Genomic DNA, 26,315 nt, shown 5'->3' with positions numbered 1-26,315 from the left:
GAAAGGGAATAAGTGTGGAACAAAAACAGAAATAAATTTAAACCTCGTATGACATTGATGGAGGAAAAAAACCTTCCTGTATTGTTATGTTTATTTATTTTTTGTGACTTTCTTATATCTGATGACCAAATGTAATTAATGAAAAATGCAGTTTGTTGCCGGGTGATATCAGAGAATTTTAAAAAAAGAAGCATCTGAATAAATGTTCATATTAAAAAAATTACTTAATGTACAGTTCTATTGCTCTTTCACTTAAACCTTTCAATTCCTTTCATCTCTGGGGAAGATTTTGCGTTGATGAACACAAAAATGGCATGCCATTCTGTGGAAAAAAAACAAAACAACCTGTTGTGGAGCTTCCAAGCTCTGAGGGCTCAGACACTTGCATTTTACACTTTGCTGGACCTATCAGAAAACAGAAATAACTCTGTTTATCTTCTGCACAAGGGATGTACAGTTAGTGTTTGAGAAGTTAAGACTTCACCAAGTTGTATTTTGCTAAATAATTGCAGAAGGCATACAAAAACCAAATGGCTTGTTGGTACCCCACAGACTTTTACATATCACAAACTAGCAATTAGAAATTTGCAATGAAGAACTGGGAAGGGGCAAATAAATTATAGATTCTAATTAGGTACCAGTAAGTTGACCAGTATTAACTTAAAGACAGCATCTGGTGATTTAACTGTGCAAGGTTAGCCACAACAGAGCATTTGTTCACAATGAACTGCTAATCTTGCTCTGCTTCTAAAACCAAAGGCAAATATGGACAAACTGATTCAAATTAACCTCACTACTTATTTTATGAAAGGCACTGGGTTTGCCTTGCATCCAAAAGCAACAATTGGTTATGCACTGTGGTGCTACAATGCTCCGCAGCAGAACTGGTTAAAAATCTGAAGTATTCCTAAACTGCTTCACTTAAACATTTCTGCAATAAAATCTTATTGAACTGTTGCTTTTATTAATTTTTCACACACCAGACACCAAGTGAATGCAAGTTGATTTTTTTTCTTTTCTCCCTTCTATGCTTTTTTTTTTTTTTAACTTTACCTACTACTAGCAAATAAACTATCCCTCGTTTTTAATAAAACCACGGCCTTGAGTTTTGGCCCCTTAATAGTAGTCTACATGGTCGACTACCCTTGGTGTTAAATTTTCTTAAATTGTATTTCTGTCAGTATATCATTTTTTTAAGCAATGGACCCTATAATAGCAAGCTCTGTTCTGTCAGGAGTACATTTTAACAGCGTGACACAAGTATTTTTCACTACAGGAGACAAACAATGATATGTATTACATGCAGTAAACATTGCCTTTGGTACATGGGGTTCTCTTAGCATTCATCTGTCTAAAATTTCATTGTGTCCTGCACAGGGAAAAAAAAAACCCTGCCTCTCATTATCTATTGCCGAGGGCTGTAGGTTTGTAAAGTGCCAACAATGCATTGTCACATTTCTCACAAAACAAGGGCTTGATTGAATATTACAAGAGCTGTAGAGACCAAGCAAGGTGGATTAGGGGATATTTTAATAGTGAAAACAAAATAACAAACCTTTCACTGAGCTGCTTAACTAACAGTATTGTAATCAATTTTCTATTTTTTCCTTAAAACAGGCCCCCTTTCCCCAAAACAAGTAGGGACAAGAATTTCATAAAATAAAGACATTTTGTGCTTAATGGCATCCTGGCAAGAGGAGAGGAAAAATGGCAATTTTTCTGTGGGAAATACACCCAACCCTGTGATTTTACAGAACAAGGATTGTGATAGCACTAGTTCTGAAATTCATAGTAAATTTTCATAGGGGCTGCAGTTCAATAGTTAATCAGATTGTTATACTCCCAGTTACTTGGGAAAACAACTTTCTCAGTGCTCATGCAGATGAAATGCCCTCTAGGTACAAGGGACCACCCCTAAGAATCTTTTCCCCAGCATCTTTGTCACACTTCAGGTGGCTGTACATGACCTCACGTGAGCCATGTGCAGCAGGGTCAACCCCTCTTTTTGTGCATCAGGTAGGCTGGGAGTGGATTTAAAAATGGCTCAACACTGGCACAATTCTCTGATTCCAAAAACCAGCAGGACTGTGGAGCACTTTGAGAGGATGACTTACCTGCAGCACCTTAAACTGCAAGCACCATAAATGGGCCATGTGTGGAGAATTATTCAGGAGAATAAAATCAAACAAAGTATACAAAATTACTCGGATGAAAAACCAACACATTATTCACTTGTTAATTGATCCTTAAAAGAAATAAGACTTTCCCCCTTCCTTTTGGAGGTAGAATCATCATGGTCAGAGAAAGAAAACAAGTAGGATTGATTTAATTTTTTAGAGAGTCTGAGTAAATTCAATCCACCACAAGACCATTTTCTGTCATAAGCAAATCACTCCCCAGCTCTCAGTTGTCTCTATTTTAACAACCAGAACAGGATATTTTCCATCTCCAAGGGAACGGACAACTTGGGCAAAAATCTGGCAGTCCCAGGTTCAAATGTATGGCAGAACTTCCTCCCTCAAAATCAGGAAAGGTTTTTAGTGCCAGGGAAAGGGATTATCACCAGCACTGATTGAGAGTAAGCTGAAAACACCTTGGTCAGATCTTGTGGGCCCAAAGCAGAGAGGTCTGCAGCACACGCCAAAGCAGCAGCCTCTATTCAGAGGATAAGGTTAAAACAAACAGCGTGTGGAGCTGGGGAGGGAGAGAGGGAAAAGGGGAAGCAAATGTCTTTTTAAAAGGTGACAAGACTTCTTAAAAGGCTGTTATGGAAATTACCAGGGATTTCTTCTTCCTCAGAATATTTTAAATTAAATCCCTGGCATACAAAACGTCCAGTGGATCGATCAAGGAGAGGCAGATACACAACTCTTTATCCCAGGCACATAGTTCATTTTGCATCTGATAACTGTTGGCTGTTGTCAGTGCTGTTTAATGGCGGGGGGTGGGGGGGGGGGTTTAAAGCAAGAGAAATTTACAGCTGTTTCACAGAGACAGAGAAGAGATCATTTGCTCTACATAGCCTTCAAAAAAAGAAATATAGAGAGGAGCTGGCATTGGTAAATGCTGAGTTTCCTTGCCAAAGCCTGTAGCCTTATGAGATTCTCTATGCATCTCCTCAGCCGAGCTGAAGAAGGTTTGGCTGGAACAAAATTGCTTCTCACCAGCAACATCTGCTACGAGATCTGGAGATCTCTGTCATAATAAAGCCTGTTTTCAGATTCCTGCCCTCCTGTAGGTGCTGAGTGCCAGATGAAGGGGCTGGAACAGGATAAATGGACTCTGCAGGCCCTACATCCAACTGAGAAGGAATTGCCGTAAGAATGGGGAAATGCAACCATAACCTCCCATCCAAGGGCCCTTGCGACAAGCTCTGCTTTGGCAGAACCAAAGGACGGTTCACAGCAGATGTTCTGGAGAGACTTGGCAACATTATGCTGAGCTCCTTTGGCAGTGCAGGTCTGTAAGTGTACAAAAATAGCTTCAAGATTCTTAGGTTGAAATTGCAGCACTGGGTCCAAAATTCCTGGGTTTTTTGTTAAGGAAACTTCCCTGTCCAATCACACAGGAGCCACTCTGGCAGTCACACTGCTGAGCTGCAACTAAAGCTCATTTGGGGCAGCCTCAGTGACCTGAGACAGGTTCCTATGTTGTTCCCCACACACTCCACACTCATAAGCTAGACCAGGTTTCCCATAGCAGAATCCTGGGTGTCTGGATCCATGAAGAAATTAATTCAGGGTGCAGTAGCACAAATATTTTGAGCTGGTGCCTCCAAGGAGGGACCCCTAACTAAAGAACCCCTGGGCTTTTGTCCCCTCACAGCCCAAGCTCAATGTTCTCTGGTGTCTTTCTGCTGAGCCATCAGCTCCTGCCTTTCTCTGAGTGCACACAGGTCCCTGTTATGCAAAGCAGAGCTACCTGCACAGGCTGTGCTCTTCCACACATTTAACTCTTTCCTAATTAGTACGTCTCCAGTAGGACTTGTCTGAGGAGGTTCCCACCAGCACTTTCCTCACCCTGGCAGAAAGGAGCTGTAAAACTGGGAAACCTAGGCTGGAGATGCAAGGAAAGGACAGAATGGTACTGGGCTACAGGAGACTATCAGAAAAAAAAGTACCAGGGAGGCTGAGAGAGAATCTCAGGTGTTGCCACATCAGCCAACATTGCTCAGAGAGCTACTGCCCAGTGCCTTCACTGCTTCACCCATCCAGCCATTATGTGTCAGATCTGCAGCCTGACCTCTCCCACCTCTCCTTTTCTCACAGGATTCGGGGGAAGGGGTTTCAGCAGCCCTGCTCTCTGCACCAAAAAAAAAAAAAAAAAAAAAAAAGTAGTAATTGTTTGACTCATTCCCACTCCTTCATATCTAAAGAATGCAACATTGAGGCACCAGTGACGACTGTGTCTTTAACACAGCTGATCTGTAAGGACTGCCAGGTAATTAGGTTGCTTGATTTCTTGAGACTACCGAAAAAGCCAGGAAGCCCATGGTGGGCACACGTGCTGTAATTGCTGTGTAACAAGATGCTCACCCATCTGTCCAGAGTCTTGTGCATTCATTCACTCCAACCCCACTGACAGACACAGAAGGCCAGTCTGACTTCAACATTCATAGGTGACATTGCTAGAAGAGGCTTGCCCCCACCTGCTTTTTACTACAGCAATTAAATATTCATGCACTTGCTACAAAGCTTCTAAAGCAGATGAGAAATACTCATAAAACTAGATTTAAATCACTTCACCTTTAGTATTTCATCCCAGACACTTTGCAAATGCTGAAAAAGGTGTTGACTACTCCTAAATAAATGCATGTGGGGGTAAAAACAGAGACAAACTTCACATGCTGCTCACAGTTCTGTGTCACTGCAGCAGCCTAATGTAAAACCAAGTCTTTGGCTAGTGCTACCATGAGACTTTCATGTGCAGACCAAAGACAAAACCAGGGACCTGCTCTCCTCCCTTGTGCATCAAGCTCGTAGCAGAGGGAGAACAAGCAAGCAGGAGAAGGTAAAAGAAGGCTGGATTTTGCCATGGTCATTACTGTGTATCCTTCACCATCCTCAGACACAACTCCTTTTCTTGTACCTCCCCACTGTAAATTTTGGGTGAAGATTTAAAAAAAACTCTAAGATCCATCGTTAAAGCTCACAAAGTAGAAATTCTGTGCTTCGGTGCAAGCAGCGACTTGGCTTGTGGGACTTTCTGGAATCACTGCAGCAAGTCGTGAATGATGTATGAAATGAAAAATCCCTGCTCACTGCACACAATTCAGATAGTAAAATCTCCCTGGAGCATTAAAAAAAAGCACTTGAATGTGTCATTTTATTTTTGTCCTGTGCCAGAAGACTCCCTCATCTCTCCCCAAGAACATGCAGATACCTCAGCTATCACCAGAGATGAGAAAGCATTCTTGGAGCTAAAGTAGATGGGTTCAGTCTACCCAGTGTTTCCAGGAAAAGACACAGTGACCTGGAGCAAACCAGACAGAATTATATTGGACTCAGGCCTTCCTCCAAACACAGGTTTTTGGTCATTTTTTAAAGTAATATCTAATCTTATCAGCCTGACTCTATAACTTGATTGACCTTCGGGGATTGCATTAAAGAAGCAACTACAGCATGCTCAATGCAGTTAGGACCATGAGGAGAAACATTTGATAAAAATATCATGTGTGTGACTAGACATCATTTATGTTGGGACAAATACAGCAACATGATTTGAATTCAGGCCTTTATTCTTTCTTACCCCTTTCCTGGAACTTTTTTCCGTGCCTGCCCTTTGGTGGTGACCTTTTAAATCTGGCTGAGCCAAATGTCTGCTGCCATAATTTAGCCATTTTTTGACTTGCTGCATGTGGTGCTAGTACAATGGGTTAGGAACTTTTTCTTGTGGTTTTTGAATTGTCTGGGTCTTTTTTGTTTGGCGGGGTTTTTTTATTATTATTTTTGGAGGGAGGGGGAAGCTGTGGCAGCACAGAACAGAGGAATGTTGGATTGCTCTCAAAAGGGATTTCTTCCTTACCAAAATTCCTGCATGCAGTGGGCAGCCTCTACTCACACGCACACACACGCAGAGCCCCCCTCATCCCTTCCTCCACATCCAAAATGACAGAAGATCTCCAGAATCAATCTTGCAGCAAAACCACTCAGTTTGGAGCACACAAACTGTCACTCTTTCCCAATCACTAAGAAGTGGGGAGTTGCCCAGTTTGCTGGTGTTGATTTTGAGCAGAGGGAGGATGGAAAACTGACAGCAGGAGTACAGATCTATGGAAGAGTGATCTGTCCAGATGCAGATGTCTTGGTGGCTGCATTTAGTTTTAGGAACAGAAAGCAGGGGTCCCATCTAAAGACAACTGATGTTGTCTTCTCTTGACAAGTTTTCTTAAATTTGCAATTTAATAATTTTTCCTCCCAACTTCTGGTGATGAGGAAGGACGGTCACTTACACTGGCATGACGCAGATGTCATTTTCAGCATTCTGAAATTTTGGGGAAAGCAACCGTTAACCCTTCCACTTCTGTTCCTTCCTATAAACAGCAGAGCTGTGCCACCTCCTCCTTCACCTTGTACACAGGAGAAGGAAGAAGGGATGGGGGATCATCAGATACCTGTCCCTGAGCCAGGGGCAGACACAGAACTTCAAATGTATCCTCAACCCATCAGCAGTCCTGCCTTCAGCAAACAGCAAGCAGTGAGGACAAATTAACAAATTGGATTTTTTTTTTTTTTCCAATTGGAGCAAACCAAGAAGGAGACAGCAAAACCACTGCTGGTATCTGCTGTATTCCTCTTGTCAGGAAGATGCCATCTCTTGGTGTCAGCACCCAGTCTGGACAGCAAAGCCCTGCTGGAAGCTCCTGCAGCACAGGGGTGGTGGAAGGATGCTCTCCAGTGCCTTTTCTCAGCAAACACACCAGGTCTAGGCTAGATTTGGTTTCACAAGAGCTCAGCTAAAGCTTAAGGAGCCAAAGAAACAGGGCTTGAAAGCATAGATAAAACAGTTCTTCAAAATTTGGGGTTGAGAGGGTTAGTTCTTGAGTGCCTTGAAGGGATACTGGTTTCCAGGCTTACAGTGGCAAAAAAATCACATCTTTCCACTGAGGCAAGATTTTTTTTTTCTAGGAAACTTAACATGCTTGCAATCATTTTCTAAATCTGTTTTCTTCTCATTCCAATTTTTTTTTTTTTTGGGAGGGAGGAAGAGAGGGAGTGGATAAGAAATACTTGTCTCCTATACCAGCATTTTAATACTCTGCTAAAAGCAACAGTATACTTGTTATATCATATTGACAGTATTGCACAAATAAGCCAAACAGGAGGCACGTGGGAGTTAGTGGCAGGAACTAACTTTTTCAAAAAGCACACCTTAAAACCTGAAGGGTGAGGAGAAAGAGCTGGGTCTGAGAAGCAAAGGATTTATGGTGGTTAAATCAGACAGAATTATCAAGTGGTTGTTTGTCAGCTGAAATAACCTTACACATATATTTATACAAGTACATATATAAAATAGACAAAAATTACTTTTTCAACAGTAAAGAAGAAAACTGTTTATCTGCCACCATAGTGAGATTGTGTGATTAATAACAAGATTACTCAGGATAGTTAATGCTGGAGTTATTTGTTCAGACACAGTACATACCTATCAAGGCTGATAATCTGGGAAATTACAGTAAATTTTGCAAATATATACTGGCTTTTACTCAGAGTAAACCTCAGGGATCTTGTAGCAGAGGAGGCATATTTGTGCAAGGAGGGAAAAGAGGTGGATGAAAGCAAGCACCTACTTACCACAGCAGGGAGAAGCTGTGCTTGGAATTATCCCATGGCCAAATTGTTGAATAACTTGCACTGGGTGCTGCCACCAACCCCACGTATTTCAGGGCTGCTCTTACAAAACACACTTGTATGTTTTACCTGTAATTATCAGGTGAGAACCCAGGAGGAACAGGGAGAATAAAGAAAGATGCCGTTATAGGAAAAGGCTCAGGCTGTGCTGCACCTGGGGACAGAGAGTAATTGGGACCCTGCCTGGGACCCATCAGGGGTCATGATGAAAGGCCTCAGAAGAGCACAGAAGACACCCAGCGTTGGATGTGTGCTCTTTGTTTTGCTCTCTGACTCCCTTCCCAGCAATTCACTGCGCATTATGATTGAATTAGGTGAGGAGGTGCTGGGGGAAGTGCTCTTGGCTAACTTCACAGCGCAGCCAGGCTCATTAAAACCAGCACATTTGCTGCAGTGTGTGCAGCATTTCCTCCAGGTTTTAAGATTGTTTTAGTAAGCGATGTTCTGAGCAGAAATAATACATTTTAATTTGCTTTTTAGTGGCTCTGTGATAAGTATTCAATGTCACGCTGGATTTTAATATTTTTTTATTACTATATGGAGCATAAAATAGTATGACTGCAGCATCTTAATAAAAATGAACATATTCTTCTAGAGGACTAAAGCTGCTAAGTACACAGCACATGCTCATTAGTGCAATTTTGGAGCATGAAGAGAAAGTGAATCGAGAACCCAAGGTTCACAAGCATCAACACCAGACCTCAGGGCTTTGTGGTAAAGTTTTGTCTCACCTCCAGCTGCTGCTTCCCAGGAAAGCTGTGGAGAGCAGAGCCCATGGGTTGTAGAGCCAAGCCTAGACTTGGACCATTAAATCATCCCCCAGCAGTTTGATTTGGGGCAGTAGTATGTAGGATTAGCATACAAATAACCATCCTTGCCGTCAGAGACAAACAGGGCAAGGTTGTCACGGGTGTCAGAACTTTGATTGACATCCTAGACAAGACAACAAGGTGCCTGGCCAGGATGAGAGCCCTAGGTTTGAGCATTCCCTGGACCACGGAGGTTTGTCAACAGCACACACAAAAAAAGGACACAGCAATTCAAGGTGGTTTTGCAGGGAAAGCCATTCTAATTTTAAAGGTTTGGCTCTACCGAGGCATGTTTCTAAATTAAAAGGCCCTATACCTTTCAATAGAATTATTCAGGCTACACCAAGTCAAGTATGTAGGACATGTTTGTAAGATTAGATTTAATTTTATTTTTGCATAGAGCATTCTTAAATGTATCAGATTACAGATTAAGCAAGAAAGCCAGCAAAAAACTAGTGCAGAGCAGCTTGTTATTGCAACTGCCCTCCTCCTTCTTAACACTTTGTATAAGGCAGACAGACACATTAGGCTTATAAAGACTTCTTTGAAAAGTTTTTTTTTTTTTTTGTAAATCCAAACATCAGATCCTAGAAAATTCTGAACTCTGTGTAAAATTTGTCTAACACAAATTAGAAAGGGAGAAATGAAGTTTGTTCTTTATGGGAAAATGAGTTTTAAAGTTTTCTATTGTCTTAAAATCTTGCTTTTTAGTACAATTTTTGAGAAAGACTAGCAGCTCAGTCCTGACTTCAGAAAACCCTCAAGATTTATGTAGAAACAACTATAGTGACAAAAGATAAGAAAATAATTCACAATTATTGCAATTTCCATCACTAATCTACAGCCTGTAACTAATTTGAACTATCCCTACCTAGGAATCCTTCCTTAAAATGTTTCTAAAAGACAAAACCAAGTTCAGTGATTGTTACTTGAACTATTGTTAGAATTTGATAAAGAATAATAAATTCTCTTTTTTAGGGTGAGCATATTTACAGAAGCGGGTAATTACTAAAACTATTTGCATCAACTTGAAAGCATCTGCAAAGAAATAATATTATGAAATAGAAGAAAATAATATTTATTTTATCTCATAGTAGATCAATATAATAAACACTATAAGCTAAAACCTTATGGCTTGGACACTTGGCACAAACAAAAATCAGCTTGGGTTCTCAAGCCTTTTGAATATTATATCAAAATAGGTATAAAAATATCAAGAGATATGTGATTATTTCTGTACATTAAGTTTGAGAATTGTTAAAAACAAAGCTGTGATAGCAGCAATACAAGAGCAAGGGTGCATTTGCTATCTGGTGTAGGATATTGTTTCCTTAATTAGCCCAATATGTCAATTACAGTATATTCAAGTCTACAATTTGACCACCCTACTTCAAAATTCTAAAAGAGATACAATAACATGCATAATATTCTCTGCTCTTACCTCCCACCCCCAAAATATTTATCTTTACATATTGTGCAATTATCACCTTCACCTGCTATGTGCCAACATGAGATATTATCATTTTTGCAAATTAAGAGATGAAAAATTTAAATTCCACTATTACAGAACACCACTCAAGACCTGCAGGAGAATGTCCCAAGGAACATCATTCCAGAGACACTCTGCTCTTTATAAAGTTGGTGATTTTCTGCTCATGAAAATTTCCCTGTGCTGTGTTTTGCTATGAAATAGATCAACAGGGTTCACTGTAATCTCAAAGGAAAGTATCTTGCAGTTAAATAATTGAGATCATTGTGCTCTTTGAAAAATAGGTGCCAAATACTCTCCAGCTGCTGGTAACCACAGTTGTGATGGCAAGTGGGGAGAGGGACTGGATTGTGGATTCCTTATCCTGCCACTCCATCACAGCATTTTAGCACGTGTCTAAATTAAGTCTGCAACTGACCATGCCAATTGCCACGGGACTGTCAAAAGCATCAGCTCTCAGCTCTCATTTAAATTCAGTTTAACTGGTTTAGAGAAAATGAGACCATGATCATCAAGCAAGTACCTGTAGAATGTGGGATGCAGAATTCCCCCATGATTTTTATGTGTATATATCACACCAAACAGATATAGAGATTTATGTATGATTTGAAAGATTTATATATAATTTGAAAAATTCATACATACAGCTAAGAAAGATGTGTGTTTCTAAAGATAACTTGGACATCCTTTTTACTCTTTTAAATGAAGGATCTACTGATCTTCAGAGCCATTTTTAAATATCCCAATGAGATGCAATGAGACCCAGATGTTGAAAGGCCAGTTGATTCAGGATAAGCAAGAAGCAGCTTCAGGAAGATGTAAAGGAACAGCACCAGAATTTTCATTCCAGGGAAGGAGGTGTGGAGCAAGCAAAGCTTTTTGAAATGTTAGACTCATTGCTTCAGATATTTGCACCCGAAAAACTTCAAAAATTACAGAATATTTTGACCAAAAATGCCCCAAATATATAACTATTACATGGATTTATTAAAAACTCATCCATTAGCACACAAAGGAATCTATTGGGAAATTAGCCATCAAAAAATAATGAATTTAATGGGGTATTCCCAAAATATGGATTCTTAAGGACTGCTATAGTTAAGACCAGTTTCATTTGGAAACTGTAAGTTGCATGCTGTGTATTTTGGTTTCTAAATCCATCATGAATATAATTAACTTCTGTGAGAAGTTAAAAAAGAAAGCAATTTCTAAAGTCAGGAGGGCTAAAGAAGAGTGTTACAATGCTAACCTATTTTGATTTTTACACGTTGTTTAAATATTCATATCCAGAAAGAAATGCTTTATCTTTTCTGGATAACTTGAAAAACACAGTAAATAGCAAATAACAAAATTCAGTAATAGACCTTTTAAATACATGGTAGAAACTTGAGGAGTTTTTTTCAGTTTTCAGTGTAAAATGTCCCCAAAAATTAATTAACATTTCAAACAAATAAAAAAAAAGAAATGTGTAGTTTTTTAAGGAACAGATATACAGCAGAAATCAGAACTTTTTAAAGGCATCTCTGTGTTAGGCTATTAGAACTAAATATAATTCTACTACATTATGCACAGATGCTTTTTTTTACATAAGCTTCTGGTCAAAAAAACAGAAATTTGCCAGTTAAACCTTGGATATCAAATCCCATGTCACAATGTTGTTGATAATATTTATTCCTGAAGTCAATAACTTTATTATGGGCATTTTTTAAAGATATTTCATGAGAAGTACTGGTCACAAAGTCACTTCTGAGAGCAAAAAAAAGAAAATTAGCAAGGATGAAAACAAGAAAGTCACATTTCTTTTAAAAGAGGCTACAAGAACCACTAAGCAGAACTACAGAATTGTTGTTTTTTTTGCCAGGAACATTAGCCCATCCTCTGGCACTGCAGAATTACTTTGGCTTCCCCAAAATCACTGCTTTTATTAAGCTTTTCTGAGCTGCTCTGTATTGGCAAAACCTTTGTAGTAAAATAATTTTCCATCAAAATACACAGCACTGTAGTGCTGTAATGAAGAGCTGTAGGACAGGCTTTAAGAGGCACGGTACTTTCATCTGAAAAGTCTCCTGAAATTCTTTGAACGTTTCCAGGGGATTAATGAGGTATTTTGACAACACACGAGAAGCGTCTGGTTTTCAAGAAGCCTTATAAGAGGGAAGATTCACATTCTTGAAAATTAAACTGTGTATTTTAAGCCACTAAAAATAACACAATTATTAAAAATTTGGCAGCTCTGAAGAAAAAATGCCAGCAGATATGGGGAAACACATGGAACTACTGAAGAGCGTCAAACTTGAGTACACACATTTCACAGCATTTCAACATGACTTAAACACCAATTTTAACAGCTTAATTGAATGTTTCTTATTAAAAGCTATCAGAGATGAGCTAAAGAAAGAACAAGCTAAACTAGCCAGGGTGTAACTAAATCAAAAGCATTATTCTTTGCAAGTTGGGTGGATTAATTGTGCGTGTGTGCATCACTCTCCTTACCCCTTTCAACAACTGTTAAAGTGTCTGGAGTTTTTCAAAACCTTTGGCAATTAGTGGAAGAGAGACTATTCTTGCCTTTTTTTTCCTCTTTCCAATACATACTAAATGATACCATTTATGTAAATTTAGGAGAACATTCATCACACACCTAACATTCATCGCTACACCTAACATTTTTTAAGGTATTTAAAAATATTTTTAGGGCATATTCCTGCAAACTACTAGTCCCTTGAATGCTTTAATGCATTGCAACAAGAATATTAGTGTATACATAAGGGTTCAGTTCTAAAAAGCTTTAGTGAAAAAAGTGGACCTCTAAAGCCTCACTTCCATAAACACCTCAATATTCCTGAAAACCCAGATTGCTTAAATTTTTAAAGGTCTGCGCTTATTTAATCAAGCTGGGCAAGAAACATGTTGAGGAGGCATTTTGAAAGAATTTATAACCCACTACCCATGAAAATATCCACACAGAGTGTTTATACATGCATTTAAGCAAGCTGATATCTTGGGTGTTTGTAATACTGCCCGTGACATAAGTGAGGAATGGGATCTGCTAATCAGCACCAGGCCACAAGACATTTTAAGTCTTTCTAAGCACTCTTACACAATGATTTTTAAAAATAATAATTGCCTTTAGAGTGCGAGTTGTTGTAAAGGAAAAAGCTGCTTCCTAAATTCTTCTCTTTTCAAACTGCTCTGAAGCTAAATATTTTACAGAGGCAGCATCTTTATAATGCTTCTGGTTGAATACTACTTTCTATGGTCAAGGCTCATAATTTATAAGGTCTTCTCCATTATCCAGTTTTAGAGACTTGTCTTTTCTCAGGTCTTTCAACCATCAAGTGGTGGAGGAGGAAAAAACCCAACGTGTTCTGTCCCTTTCCTCAGGAATGGTGATCTACTCATTTTCATAGCCCTTCAGTGGTACTTTTAAAGTTTGCTGTCTACTTTCAAACAGTATCAATGCTGAAAGGGTGGGGGGAGAGGATAGACCTTCTGTCATCCTCATCCCCATTCTCAGTAAGGTTCTAGATGTGTTTAAGGGCAAAAATTCCACCCCAGTATATTAGTTTTGTTAATCCATTTCTTATGATCTTGCTTGCCTGGCTAGGGAAATTATGCAAAAAGTAATAAAAGTTCTAATTCAATTTCCATGTTAAGAGGTGGATTTGGAAAAAAAAAATATATATCTGAAACCATATTCTTTGTGTTTACTAAGAGATATGCACTCCAACATTTAGTGTCATGGAGCTGGAGTTAAAACCAGAAACGGCAAAGATAATTTAGCTGCATGAATGCCTGCTCTTCAGTAAAATGCTGCCAAAATTAAATAGGAATGAAACAGCACTTTGTAGTCATTGGTCGCTCAGCGGGGTTTGCGTAGTTAAAAACCTAAGTGAAAAGGGTGATTGACCTACATTGCAACTAGCTTAGCACAGCTGTACTTTCATATTTCTGCTGCATCTGAGGAAGCTCATTATTTAATACAACTGAGTTACACGTAATTGTCAGTCTTTTATTTTACACTTCCAGGGGCCAGATATTAATCTCAAGCGTGCAGCAGGCATCACCGTGCATCTGGAAACATCCACGGCTGCCCATTTGCAAGCAAGGCTAAGAGAGGGGGTCGCACACAGTTGCACCTGAAATTAGGAGGCTGCCCAGGGGTAGGAGAACCTCACAAATATACAGAAATCAAACGAGCAGATGGAAGAGAAAGCAAATCCCTTGGCACCCCAAAGGCAAACCCTCTGCTGTTTCCCTCTTGTTTCGAGCAGAGGCAGCCCAGAACGTGCAACCAAAGCACATTTCACACAACTCATACCTGCGGTTTAAATAAGTAATAACATTCCAGTTAACAACCAGTTTGACATGTTAACAGCCCAAGGGCTGTTAACATAATGACTGGTCATTAATGGCAGTAATGACAGATTTCAAAGGGAATATTGTGCTTCTAAATGGACACGCTGCCAGTCAGAAGAGAGGACAGAGGAGGATAGGCTGATGCATTAAGATGTCACCGTACAGCTCTGGAGGAAAAGAAGGGGAGGAAAAAAAAAGTTCTTGCATATTTCACTTACTATAAATGGACTTGAAATATTGGTGTAAACCTAAGTTCCTCAAATTAAGTCTTCACTTTCTAACCCAGGAGTGTATAAGCAGAAGACAGAAGCCTGCAGGGGAATTATACTCTGCATATCATTTTCGGGGAGTGTGTTATTTCTAACGCTGAGCCCTTTCTTTGCTCCAGTCAGTTCCCATCCTTGTTAACGGAATGGAGCTCGCTCCTGCCGTGGTCGCCCCGACGCCCTGGCGCCGTACAACACCTCGGGAACCGCTGGAGTGCCACACATGGATCAGATTCCAGGGCAAAGCCTCTCACACCCACAGCAGCTGTCAAGCGCCTTACTTCATTAAGGATTCCTTCCGTTCCCTCAGTCCCTCCCGATCTGGAGAAGAAGGTTTTAATGTAGTATAATTAACTAATTTTACCAAAGGAGATAGCTAAAGCAAAGCAAGTTTTGGAGTTTTGAAGATGTAGAGTATTTATAAGGAGCTCAAAGTGGGGACCTCAGGGCTCAACTGCGGCACGAGAGCGTGCATCAGGGCTGAGGGAGGGTGTAGCTTTTTTGGCAGGCATCTCTAAATGAGAGATACTGGAAATATTTTTGCAAACAGGCAAAGACACAATAACACCATTGATGAACTTAAACATGAATGCTAAAGCACCCAAACTGGCTACATGATTGCTTGTAGCATCTGTAGTATGCCTGTCTTATTGAAAGGCATAATGAACACTGAGAGACAAGTTAATAAGCAATTTTTCTCTTTATAGTATCGTTCAAGCCACATATCCTCTAGAGGGCACCACATAAATTAATAGGAAGCCAGAACAGTTTTATATGCAGGGAAGGCTCCCTTTATGGTTAAAAAGAAAAAAAGCTAAGAAGATAGTTTGAAACCATAATCGAACTCTAATGTGATCATTAGTACAATGCAATTTGTTCCTTAAATTCATATCAAGTGGGTTGCTAAATATGAAAGCTTATTTGACTACAAAGCTAGAGAAAATTTAACTAGTCTGTACATTAGCACTAAAAAGATCACTTTTATAGGTTCACTGCATAACTAAGTAGATAAGATGCAATGAGGCAAATGACTATCTGCAATTACCTTAAGTGCATCAGTTTGAAGTTTAGTGTAAATACCAAGTTTAAATCTGTGCACTCACAAGTATCACCAAAAAAAAAAAAACCCAACAAAAAAAAAAAAAAAAAAAAAAAAACAAAACCAAATAGCTTCATTAAGACTCAACAAATCCAGAGACAAAAATCAGAAACATCTTAAAACCAGTTAGAGGATTTCTCATGTATGCTGGTTTTGTATTCAAAAGTAAAAGTATTATGTATGAAGAAATAAATGAAACACCAGTTTGAATGTAATCATGACAAACAACAACAACAAAAAAATCTCCTTTCTCTGAATCACTTAGTATGGGTTTTAACAATCTGTTAGCAAAATATTTACTGCTGTTAAACCCTCAAAGACCACAGTGCAAGAGCGTGTGTGAATGCATCTGTGCTGGGGAAATGCTTTGCTCATATCTTTGCTATCACATCATTTCTGGTTTTGATTTTAAACATTTGATTTCAAAACATTAGATCTTCTGCACTAGCACTTGGGAGATTCAGTAAGCTCAAAGTCTCCAGTAAATTTGGAACTGAGATGAAACAGCCATAGCAGTTCTCTTGCTCCTGCAGGCATTTGTTGTATAAAGATTATTAAAATGTGTTTTAAAAATTGGGATGTTACTTCCCCGCACCAAAACCTTTTTCAATCCCTCTCTACACACACTCACCTAAAGACCACAAGCGACCTAAGTTCATATACAACAATTCCCTTCTGTTCCAATAGCTTTTAAAAGTGAGGTTTTGTTACCTACTACTTTGGCAGCTTTAACACAAAGGGTTTAAGATGCAGCCTCTATGCTGAATTCTCATCACTCTATCTTGGGTTCAGTTCAAAGCTTTAATAGGTAGCAGAATACTTTTAACATTAAGTAGTCTAAGCCCATCTGAAGAACCTGATCTGCCTTTCAGCCTCAGCTCAAAAAACGCAGTGCGTTTATGAAGGTTTTTGTCCCACTCTTTTTTTCTAGAGGTGGTTACGTGGAGAGTCAGAGTACTGATAGTTGTTAGTGCTTTAGTCCTGATTCCTGTTCCTACCTACTCATGGTGTATAATTTGGGAACTGATCAGTGTGTGGGAACATCCTATTTGGTACTTGAATTTAAGTGGAACTTGGAAGTTAACGTATTCAAAAAGAATTTTAATTTTTCCCCAAAGTATTAGCGACTTCGATGGCCCTTTAAAGGGAAAAGGCTTCACTAAAGGGGCAGGGGAAATATTCCCAGAAGTTCACCTTAGCCTGGAGCAGCTAGTCTCATTAGACCCCCTCCACAGGGAATGAAGGAAAGGTGTTACTGTAGAAAATAGGTGCTGGGAATCGCCCCAGAGGAGCTTTTTCTCTCTATTTAATATTGAGAGCCCAGGGACACTAAACTTCCCAGTTAAACTCCTATCCTGCAAAGCAGCCCTATTGACACACAGTGTGTAGATAAACTATCCTGGTGCTGCTTGCCAGTACTTTGCTACGAGTTATTCCTCAAATGCTTTTGAGAATGTAGACCCACAAGCAAATAAGAAGACAGAAAAGGAGGTGCTGATTTGCTACCTCTAGCAAGTGGCCACAGGTTAGCCAGCATCCCACCTGGGCCACCAACTGAAACCAGGAGCAGAGTGGGTCGGAGCTCAGGCTCATGGTCGCTAAAAATGGGGAAATCACTTGGCCATCCTGGTCCAGTTTCCAACAGCTGAGTTGGAAGTAAGCTCATAAAGATGAGTGCCACAAACAAAATCCCTTAGCAAACTGAGAAGACAAATGCAAAGATGGGTGAAACGTTCCTCACCTGCAGAGTTCCAACCCTGCCCAGAAGCTGGGTGAAAACCACATAGCTGGTTTCAGGCTGAGATATCTGGCCACCACTGTGCTGCCAGGAGGAGGAGGGGGAGCAGGAGACCACACCAGGAGCACGGTGCTGTGGGAAGCAGGGGGGAATTACTCTCCTCTACACCAGTATCAGCATCAGAAATCTGGCAGCCACCTCCACAACCTGGTTGTGTGCGCTTTTTGACTCAGATTTTAATTCAATCTCCCTATTTCAGTGTTTCCTCATCTCCTCAAATCCTCAGCCTTGCAGCCCTGCCTGTGTGAGAGCAGGTCTGTAGGAAGGGCTGAACAGATTCCCCAAACTCGTCAGCGAATGGAAGAAGGCCGTGACCTACCTCAGATAGTCTCTGCGACAAAGGATAAGGTTGGCTTTGGTGTACAAGGTGGAGCCCACCTCCCCCAGGCGGCAGTCACAGCAGGCACATTTCAGGCAGTCTTCATGCCAATATTTGTCCAGGGCCTTTAGAAGATATCGGTCTTTAATCTTACGGTTGCAGCCAGCACAACCTTTCGGCTTGGTGTCTGGCTGGACTGAGAGCATTTGTATACCTGAAATACAGTAAGACAAGGGAAGGCTGAAAATAGATATTCTCCCAAGTACAAAAACTCTTGCCCTTTTCTTCCTCCACCTCGCTGCTCCCCCCACCACATCCAGTTCATTTAAAAGTCAATGGTGTAGGTAGGATAAAATAATCTAGTCAGTCCACAGCGAGCTGAAAACAAGGCTAAGATAAATTTGAGAGCAGAAACTTCCACTGCTCTAAGTTCCACAGCTTCTCTTTAACACCTCATTTACCTGGTCTCTTTGCTGAAAAGCAATGAGATTTTAAAAAGTAACACGAAATATTAACAGTCCAGTTGAAAAGTCATCCAGTTTACAGCTGCAGAATTCAATATTTAGCAATGCAAAATTTAAATAAGCAGCACATTTCCAATACTTAGTAACCCAAAATTTAAATAAACAGGATATCTATATGGAAAACATACTTACATCCACATATTTGGAGTTATTTGCACTATATTTATAAAATAAAAAAGAACTTCAGTTTTTAAAGAAGAAAAGATTTGAGCTTTTAGAGGCACAGAGCAAGAGTTTCTGAGAGATTTGACATAGAAATTTTGATACTGGCAAGAGGGTGTTTTGTTTTTTAATATTTTAGTTATTTTTAGATATATTAATGAAGTGGTGAGATTTCCAAAGTCTTCAGTAGCAGCAACACAGTGGAAAGCCCTCCTAAAAAAATCTGACTTAAAAGAATCTGCACAAGGTCAGAGAGGTTCTAGTTTGTCAAGGGAAAAAAAAAAAAATAATGCTGCCCCGCTTTCCAATCCCAGTTTCAGTCAACAGCTACTTCAGGACAAGGAGTACAGTAGTGTCCATTAAATATATATACACCTTTTGATGCAATAGCTGAGAGCATTTAAAAAACCATTCAAACACCTGAAACACTGTTTAATGGACAGAACCAGTGAAAAGGGGAACACAGCTGAGTGATATTACTCAGAGTAACACAGCCAGCTTCCAGGGATCCATTCAAAAATCAATTGCCCTCAGCTTTACAGTAAATGGGGAGAGGTCACTGCCCCAAAGTGCTCACAGGCTGGTCTCCCTGGCTAGCTGCAGGAACTGACACCCCAGTGCACTCAGACTAATTCTCTCACAGTTTTCTCTTAGGATAAGCAAAATAATAGCCCTGTGGATATTTTGGGGGACATCAAACAGGGACGGGAGAGAAGGGAAGACCTGACATGCTGTTCAATATGGGGTTACCTCACTGCTTTAAAGCCAGTGATGTAACTTCAAAAAGATGCTACTCACTAGAGTGTGTCTGAATGTTCAAATGAGGATTTGTCAAGATTTGGGGAGATTCAAGATGAGGAATGAATGCTGTTGCGAACAAGCAAATCCTACTCCATCGTTTGGGGTTTAGAATGCTATTATCGTCATCCAGAGTTTGGGAAAGGTCAAATAAAGTCTCAGAGCAAAGAGGAGCAAATTTCAAGAGCCCCTCACCATGAACGCTCTACTACCTGGAGTTAAGAGAGCTTGGCAGTGTCAGCTTCCATCAGCAGATCTTGGCTGGTACTGTAACACACCACCACACACAGGCAGGCTCAGGGAGCTAGAACACAGATGACCTGGAGGTTGTTTGGTTTGGTTTGTGTTTGTTTGTTTGAAAGCCCTTGTAAGAAAAACAGGAAAAGCAGTGTAACCTTTGAAGCAACGGTAGAGCATGCCTTTATAAGTGTCAGGGCTGCAAAAACAGGCTGAGGCATCCCAGGGAACTCCACACAGGTGTGTGTAGAACACATGGAATTTACATGGAGTGCATGGCCATTTAAGTGACTTTCCAGTGTTCCCGAGTTGAACTGCTAGGTCCCACCTGCAAAGCTGATCGCTGAATTAGAAATAATAATTCTTATTGCAACAGCAGCCTCGCTCCTCTCTTTGCAAGGCAGCCTGTCACACACTTTGGGGGGATACATTTATCTGGTGGAGGAGCTATTCAGGGGTGTGCAGGCAGTTCTGCTAGCAGACACCCCAAAGTACCCCAGAAGTGCTGCTGCATAACATCTAAATCTCATGACAGAAGTGTAAGGTCTGCATTTTTCTATCAACCAGTATAAAACTTGTCAGTGCTGTCCCTCCCATCACTCCCCAGTTGATGCTCATAGCTCCTCACCACGTAGGTGAGGATGCTCGTAGCTCCTCACCACCACCATCCTAAGATCTGTCTCCCAAAGGAGAGGATGAGATCCAGTGACCTGCACTGGGCTCCACAGTCTGTGGCAGATCTGGGAGTGAACACACATTTCCTCTTGAGAAAGGACCATGAGACAAAGGCTGAGCCTTTACAGCATTTTCAATTGACAGCTGACTCCCCTGAATCCAGGTACATCCATGAAACAGCCAAGTAACATGGCTACAGAGAAAAGACTCAAAGCAGTGGAAATATCAGAGATTTCTGGTAAGGAACCTGTACCAGACTGTAAAGGGAACTCCTGCTGAAACTCTAATAATATCACTTGGTGGAAAAGCCTTAATCTGTAATGTTTCTTATCACAGTAGAGTGTAAATATCCATCAGGTGCCAACAACAAGCTTATCCCCAGACCTCCTCTTTGGCCATGTAGAGAACAAAAGCATAAAATCACCCACAATTTGTATAAACTTCTTGTAACTCGGTTAAAAAAAAAAAGAAAAGTTTAGAAGCATGAAGGGCTGTTCTAGGACTTTAATCTTTAGCTCGAGGGAAACCAGAATAAACTAGGAGCTAACACAGTTAAAGGCTTTAACGAAAAAAATCTTAATGTAAAAATTTCATCGCCTGATAAGGAAGCGGGTTAGAGAGTGGAGGCTGACAGTCTCTGATCCAGGCTGATCTACTGTCCTGAGCTGTCTGAAGGGAACAAGATGCCACAGAAACACGGCCAAACAAGTGAATGTCTGAGCAGATTGCAGTAATCAAGCCTGATAATTCCCGAGGTATATGCTGCAAACATGAGGTTGTTGTATTACAAATAAAACTGCAGCTTGCACATAGCCTGCACAGCTTTTGAGATACTTGTTACATGAGGAAAGTAGGCAGAGCCCTGTCATTCACACTGGTTAGCCCAAAACCTTTTTGTAGAGACAACTGCAAAGGGGCAAACACGCCATGGAAGGTGTGTTTGCAACCCTGAATATCTGTTTTCCTGAGGCAGAGAGAGAGGGTGGTGCTGACACCCAACTGGCAGCATCTTCAGATTAGGGATTTTGGAGGGAAAGAAAGCTTTTCTCCTCTGATAGATCTCACTTTACATGCAATGAATTCGGTTCTATTTTATTAATTCAATTTTGCCAAACTACTGCTTCATTGTAAAAAAAAGAAAAAGTTGTGCTTTTTGGTAGCGTAGAAGGATTCAAAATAAAGTCGAAAAATGTTTTGACATATCTCCAAATTTGAAAATGTCCTTTTCTTCACACGCCCTGTTTAAATCCTTTAATTTTGACAACAGAACATTTTACTTCTTTTTTTCCTGTATTTATTTGTATGAACCACTCTAATGCAGATCACCTCACAGACCATCTCTCTCCCCTTTAACATTCCCATAAGATCTCCCTCCAATGCAGTTGCACTCTTCAGATACACGCTTGTGTATTTTTAGCTCTCCCTTAATTTGGCAATAAGAATACCTTGCAGCTTACTGTCAGCCAGCTTTTCACAGGCTGCAGTTTAACTACTCATTTATTCCCTAGGACATGGGAAGGGCTTTTTCAGAGGCTGACAGCACCCACAAACCCATCCAAACTGCTCGTTGCTGAAATATCAGGTGGCAGTACACAGCACTGCTGCCTGGCTGCCTTCCTCTCCCCCTCCCTCAGGAAAGCAAAGCTTATGGAACACTTTCAAAACATCATACAATTCCCTAAGTGCTACACCCAGGCTGTGGGAAAAAAAAAAAAAAAAAAAAAAAGAAAAATCAAACCCAGCTTTCCCTTCAGTTCTGCAGAGTTCTACCCATGCTCTGCATCACAGAGCAGATCTGTTCTCAGAAGTGAGGAATTTCAGTGCCTAGTCTGTCACTGTCAAACAAACCCTTTTTATTTCACCCCAATATGCTTTCAAGGGCTTCCTCTATCCTTCCCTCCGCTCCCTCCCTCCATCCCCAGTCCCCAGGATACTGCACATAAACTGCAGAGCTGTGGCAGGAAGAAGACTTCTTTATCACCATTCACCCCCTTTAGGATTTTTGAAGGGAGGAAGGGAGAACTTAAAAACCCGATTTGCAGGTTTTCAGATTTTTCTCCATCTCCCCAAATAAGTCCGATGCAATTGACTCCCCTCCCTGTTTATTGTTATTATCCTGTGATGAAACACTGTCAACTGATTTGTAACTATGATTTCAGGATAAAGAGGAATGGTTACTGGAAAAAGCTAAATTAGGCTCCCAGGGAAGGCAGAGAAACAAAAATCCATCTCACTCAAATCATCTCCCCTCTCAAAAATCAAGGGGAATGAGGATTTGAGGTAATGAACTATATTGTGTTAGTGATTTAGAAGCATCTGTAATCGGGATTAGTCTCTGATGGTGCTGAGCGTGGTGTGAGACACTCAGAACTCAGTTCTTGTTTGTGGTACAGGCAGTCCTTGGGAGGAAGAGTTGTATTATGCTCTGGATCTCTTAGAAACTTTTAAAGACCACTCTTCCCCCCTTTTTCAGAAGCATGCACACAGTTCCACCAAAGACAGTAGCACAAATGGGCAAACTTGCCTCTACTTAGGAAAAACAAAACCAATTGAAAAATCAGTTTGGGGCAAATTGAGTATTGGGTGCATCAGTCTTTGAAAGGAAACAGACAACATGCAGTCAAGAAGAAAGCTAGGGGTCTAGGAAAAGAAAATAAGAATACTTTTCTGGTGCTTTCCCACTTTTATAGCTTCATCCTAAAAGCATTCAGAGCTCCAGTAATTCAGGGCAACGCATACAGACTCAGGGAAAAAAAAAAAAGTTGTGGTTTCAGAAGCTAAGAAGCATTTCAGAACTCATATGTAGCATATCAGGAGTCGTAACTAGTTTTAGATTGGCATGTAAATTGTTCTGTGGAAAATTCTTATTGCCTCCGAGACCCTGCTATTCTGAGTTGTTTGACAGTTTAAGGGAAATCATAATTAAAAAAAGAGACATAAATAATAGCCTGTGCAGTGTGGTGCACAGAAATAAGTGGAACCATTTCATTTAAACTCTGGTGAGCTTTTAATTGCCTGGATTGCATTGTGAACCAGCCTAACGGTTGATTGCCTCCATTATGCTCTCTTGTTCTGTGCCATTCATCCGCACAGTCTCAGCTTCTGTAGTTAACACAACAAAGTCACCGCAACTCCATAACACTTGGGGATTTTTTTAAAAATAAAAGTAAGGATTTCAGCACTCTGAATATAGCCTCTCCTGTATACTTTTGAGTTAATTTTCCATGGTATATAACTAGACTTCACCTCTCGCCCTTTCTTCTACAGAGGAATCTGGGTTTTTTTCTTTATTATTTTTGATTTTTTTTCTTTCTAAATAAAAGATATGACTTGGGAAGGAGAGGATGAAAAAAAAAAAGGAAAAGAGAAGAGGCTAGGCAAAAAATAAAAATGGGAATGCAGTCCCACAGCTGGGAGTAGTGATACAGATTAAAAGAATTTGGCCAACATGGCTAGTCGATTGCCAAGAGACACCAAACAAAAGATTTCTCTTCTTTCCCGTTCTCTTTTTGAAAGCTAGATTGGGCCTAAAAGCTTGTTTCTCTCTGTTCACTGGCCCAGAGCATCCCTGCAGGCTGTAGCCCCCTAAGGGACAACACAGCAAATAGATGTACCCAGATCTCAGGGACTGGAGCTGCTGAGCTATGTTCCTACCCCTGGCGTGTCCCCCTCATCTCTCTCCCCCAGCCCCCCCCCACCACTCTCCCCCCCTCCTTTTTTAGAGCAGTGGTGCTGGGAACCAATTTGATTCCCTTTTTCTCCAATGCAGCTGCAAGGCTCAGAGATACTGACATTTTTCCACTCTTATCAGTTTAATTACAGTTACCATGGCAGCAAAGTGCTAGTGCTTGGCAAAGGCCAACAAGAGATTTGCAAGACTGAGTTCAATTTTGATGCAGCTCACATGCAAAATAATAATAATAAAAAAAATAAATAAGAAACATATACTCCACAACAAAGAATCCCTTTTCGGAGTTAGACGCTCAAGCCTTTTATGCCAATTCCTTTCCGAGCATCACAAAGACGGGGAGAGGGAGGTGTCGGGGACAGCACGTCGCGATGTTTGCTGCACCGAGCAAAAGGGATCGGTTTTAGGAGCGGTCCTGCAGAGCTGTCCTAGCAAGCGGCATTTCGCGTCTGCCCAGAGCCCCGCGGTGAGGATGGAAGAGGAAGGAGGAGCCCCCCGCCTCCCCCCGGGAGCACACCGCCAGCACCGGCCACCGCCGCCTTACCAAAACTTTTCTCCTTTTTCTGCATGAGTTGATTTACGGGCGCCTGGAGAGCTCCTTCTCATTGAAAGCACCAAATCCCGGCAAAAGTAGCAAGTGCTTCCTCGGCTCGGGTCAAGTGAGCGGGAGCGCGGCGCGCCGCAGCGGGGGCGGGGGGCGGCGGGGCCGGGGATGTGGAGGTGGATGGATGGGGGACCGGCACACCCCGAGCCGCGACAGAGCCACATGCTCCTCTAACTCTGCCGTAAGCCTATAATGCCAGCGGTCTCTTAGCTTTGTTGTAACAAATGGGTTTGATTAAACTGTCACATGCGGCGTTAGCATACCGTATCGCGCCCGCTAGGAAGGGAGAAGCGGAGGGGGGAGAGGGGGGGAAGAGAGAGAGAAGAGGAAAGAAAAAAAAAAAAGCCAAAAAAGAGGAGAAAAGAGAAATGCTGGCGCACAGAAGTGCCGCTACCCAGCGGCAGCCTGGCTGCCCTTCCCTCTGGGCGCTCCGGGAGAGGGAGGACGCGGGAGCCCCGAGCCCGCAGCCCGTGCGCCTCCCTGCCGCCCCCGGCTCCCCGCCCCGCTCAAAGGGTTAACCCTGCGCCGAACCAGTTGCAAATTAAACTGCTGTACGGGGAGGCTTGTGGATTAAAGCCGGGGAGTGGGAAATTAACCGAGTCCCTTGATAATCGAGAGCGTGTTTCCAGAAGCTCTGGAAGAAGCAAGAATAATAATAACAATAATAACGGGGAGGGGGGTAGTGGTGGGGCTGCAATTCATTGTTAACTTTGCTATTTCTCGAGACGTACAGTCGGATGGGTTTCGCTCAGCAGCCTCTGCTTGCATGTATTTCATGTCTCATCATAAAAATAATGAAGCCTCACATGATTTAAACAAAACAGTCTCAGCAGAGCTGCAGCTCGAGTGAAAGTTGCAGTGCAGAGATGTCTGTGTGTGTATTGCAGCCCCGGCTTATGACTCAGAGAGGGAGAGAGAGAGATGGAGAGAGAGAGAGTGATGCAGGCACACATACACAAATGACCCAAAGCTTATGTACACAGTTGCCTCACTTACCTTCTCAATTAAGCGATACAGGGGAGGCAGTTCAATAAGCACAGTGGCTGCTTTGTAGCTCTTCTCCTTGGAAAAGGTCAAAAAGAAGCATTGTTTGGGGAAAAAAATAAAGAGGGGGTGGGAGAGATGGGGAGGGAGATCTCTATTCTTTAAGTTTAAAATAATGAGGTCCTCAAGGATCCGCCAAGTAATTGTGTTGACCGCATCCGAGCTACAGGTGTCCTCCTTTTAGTATCTTGCAGTCCAAGGCTGTCTGTCTCCGTCCTGGCTGAAGACAACTTACCTAAAGCAGCGTGTGAGGAGCCGAGTTGAATGAAGTCAGGGCTTTATCAGCTGCAAAATGCAATCCCTTACCAGCCAGACATAATACAGCAAAAGAAAAGGTCACTCAGTTATTACTGAGCCAGCAGAGCCCAGGCAGCTCTTGTGGAAGACCACAGAGAAGCAGCTCCCTTCCGATTTAAGGCTATTTACCTCTCTCCCCCTCCACCCACCCACCCACCCTTCCTCTCCCCCCTCCCCCCTCCCAACTCCCTCTTTCTCTCTCTCTCCCTCTCGCTTTCTCTCTCGTTCTGCAGCTCGCTCAAGTACAGCCGCCCTCGGAAAGTGCAAAGCAGCCAGGAGACAGATTGGGCTTTGTTG

At 41.4% G+C, this 26,315-nt stretch overlaps 1 protein-coding gene across 14 annotated transcripts in view; it reads right to left on the bottom strand.

Moving 5' to 3' along the window:
* LMO3 (LIM domain only 3) overlaps positions 1-26,315 on the bottom strand; it is a 63,743-nt gene that overhangs the window by 33,753 nt on the left and 3,675 nt on the right. For 2 of the 14 annotated variants that reach the window (XM_085569928.1, XM_085569927.1), the window contains exons 2-3: positions 17,990-18,203; positions 17,614-17,742 (exon numbers count right to left, since the gene is read on the bottom strand). In XM_085569928.1, the coding sequence (XP_085426054.1) occupies positions 17,614-17,742; positions 17,990-18,195 (335 nt within the window). In that variant the 5' untranslated portion in view covers positions 18,196-18,203. Of the gene's footprint in view, positions 1-12,804; positions 15,095-17,613; positions 17,743-17,989; positions 18,204-19,685; positions 19,838-24,617; positions 26,120-26,315 lie in introns of those variants that run through there. The other 12 variants (XM_085569926.1, XM_085569924.1, XM_085569921.1 and 9 more) reach the window with 12 other exon arrangements.

The sequence above is a fragment of the Lonchura striata genome, chromosome 1A (genome assembly GCF_050655825.1).
Source record: "Lonchura striata isolate lonStrDom1 chromosome 1A, ASM5065582v1, whole genome shotgun sequence".
Classification (NCBI taxonomy): domain Eukaryota; kingdom Metazoa; phylum Chordata; class Aves; order Passeriformes; family Estrildidae; genus Lonchura; species Lonchura striata.
The sequence above is the reverse complement of the archived record's forward strand: the minus strand, read 5'-3'. Positions and strand labels throughout refer to the sequence as shown.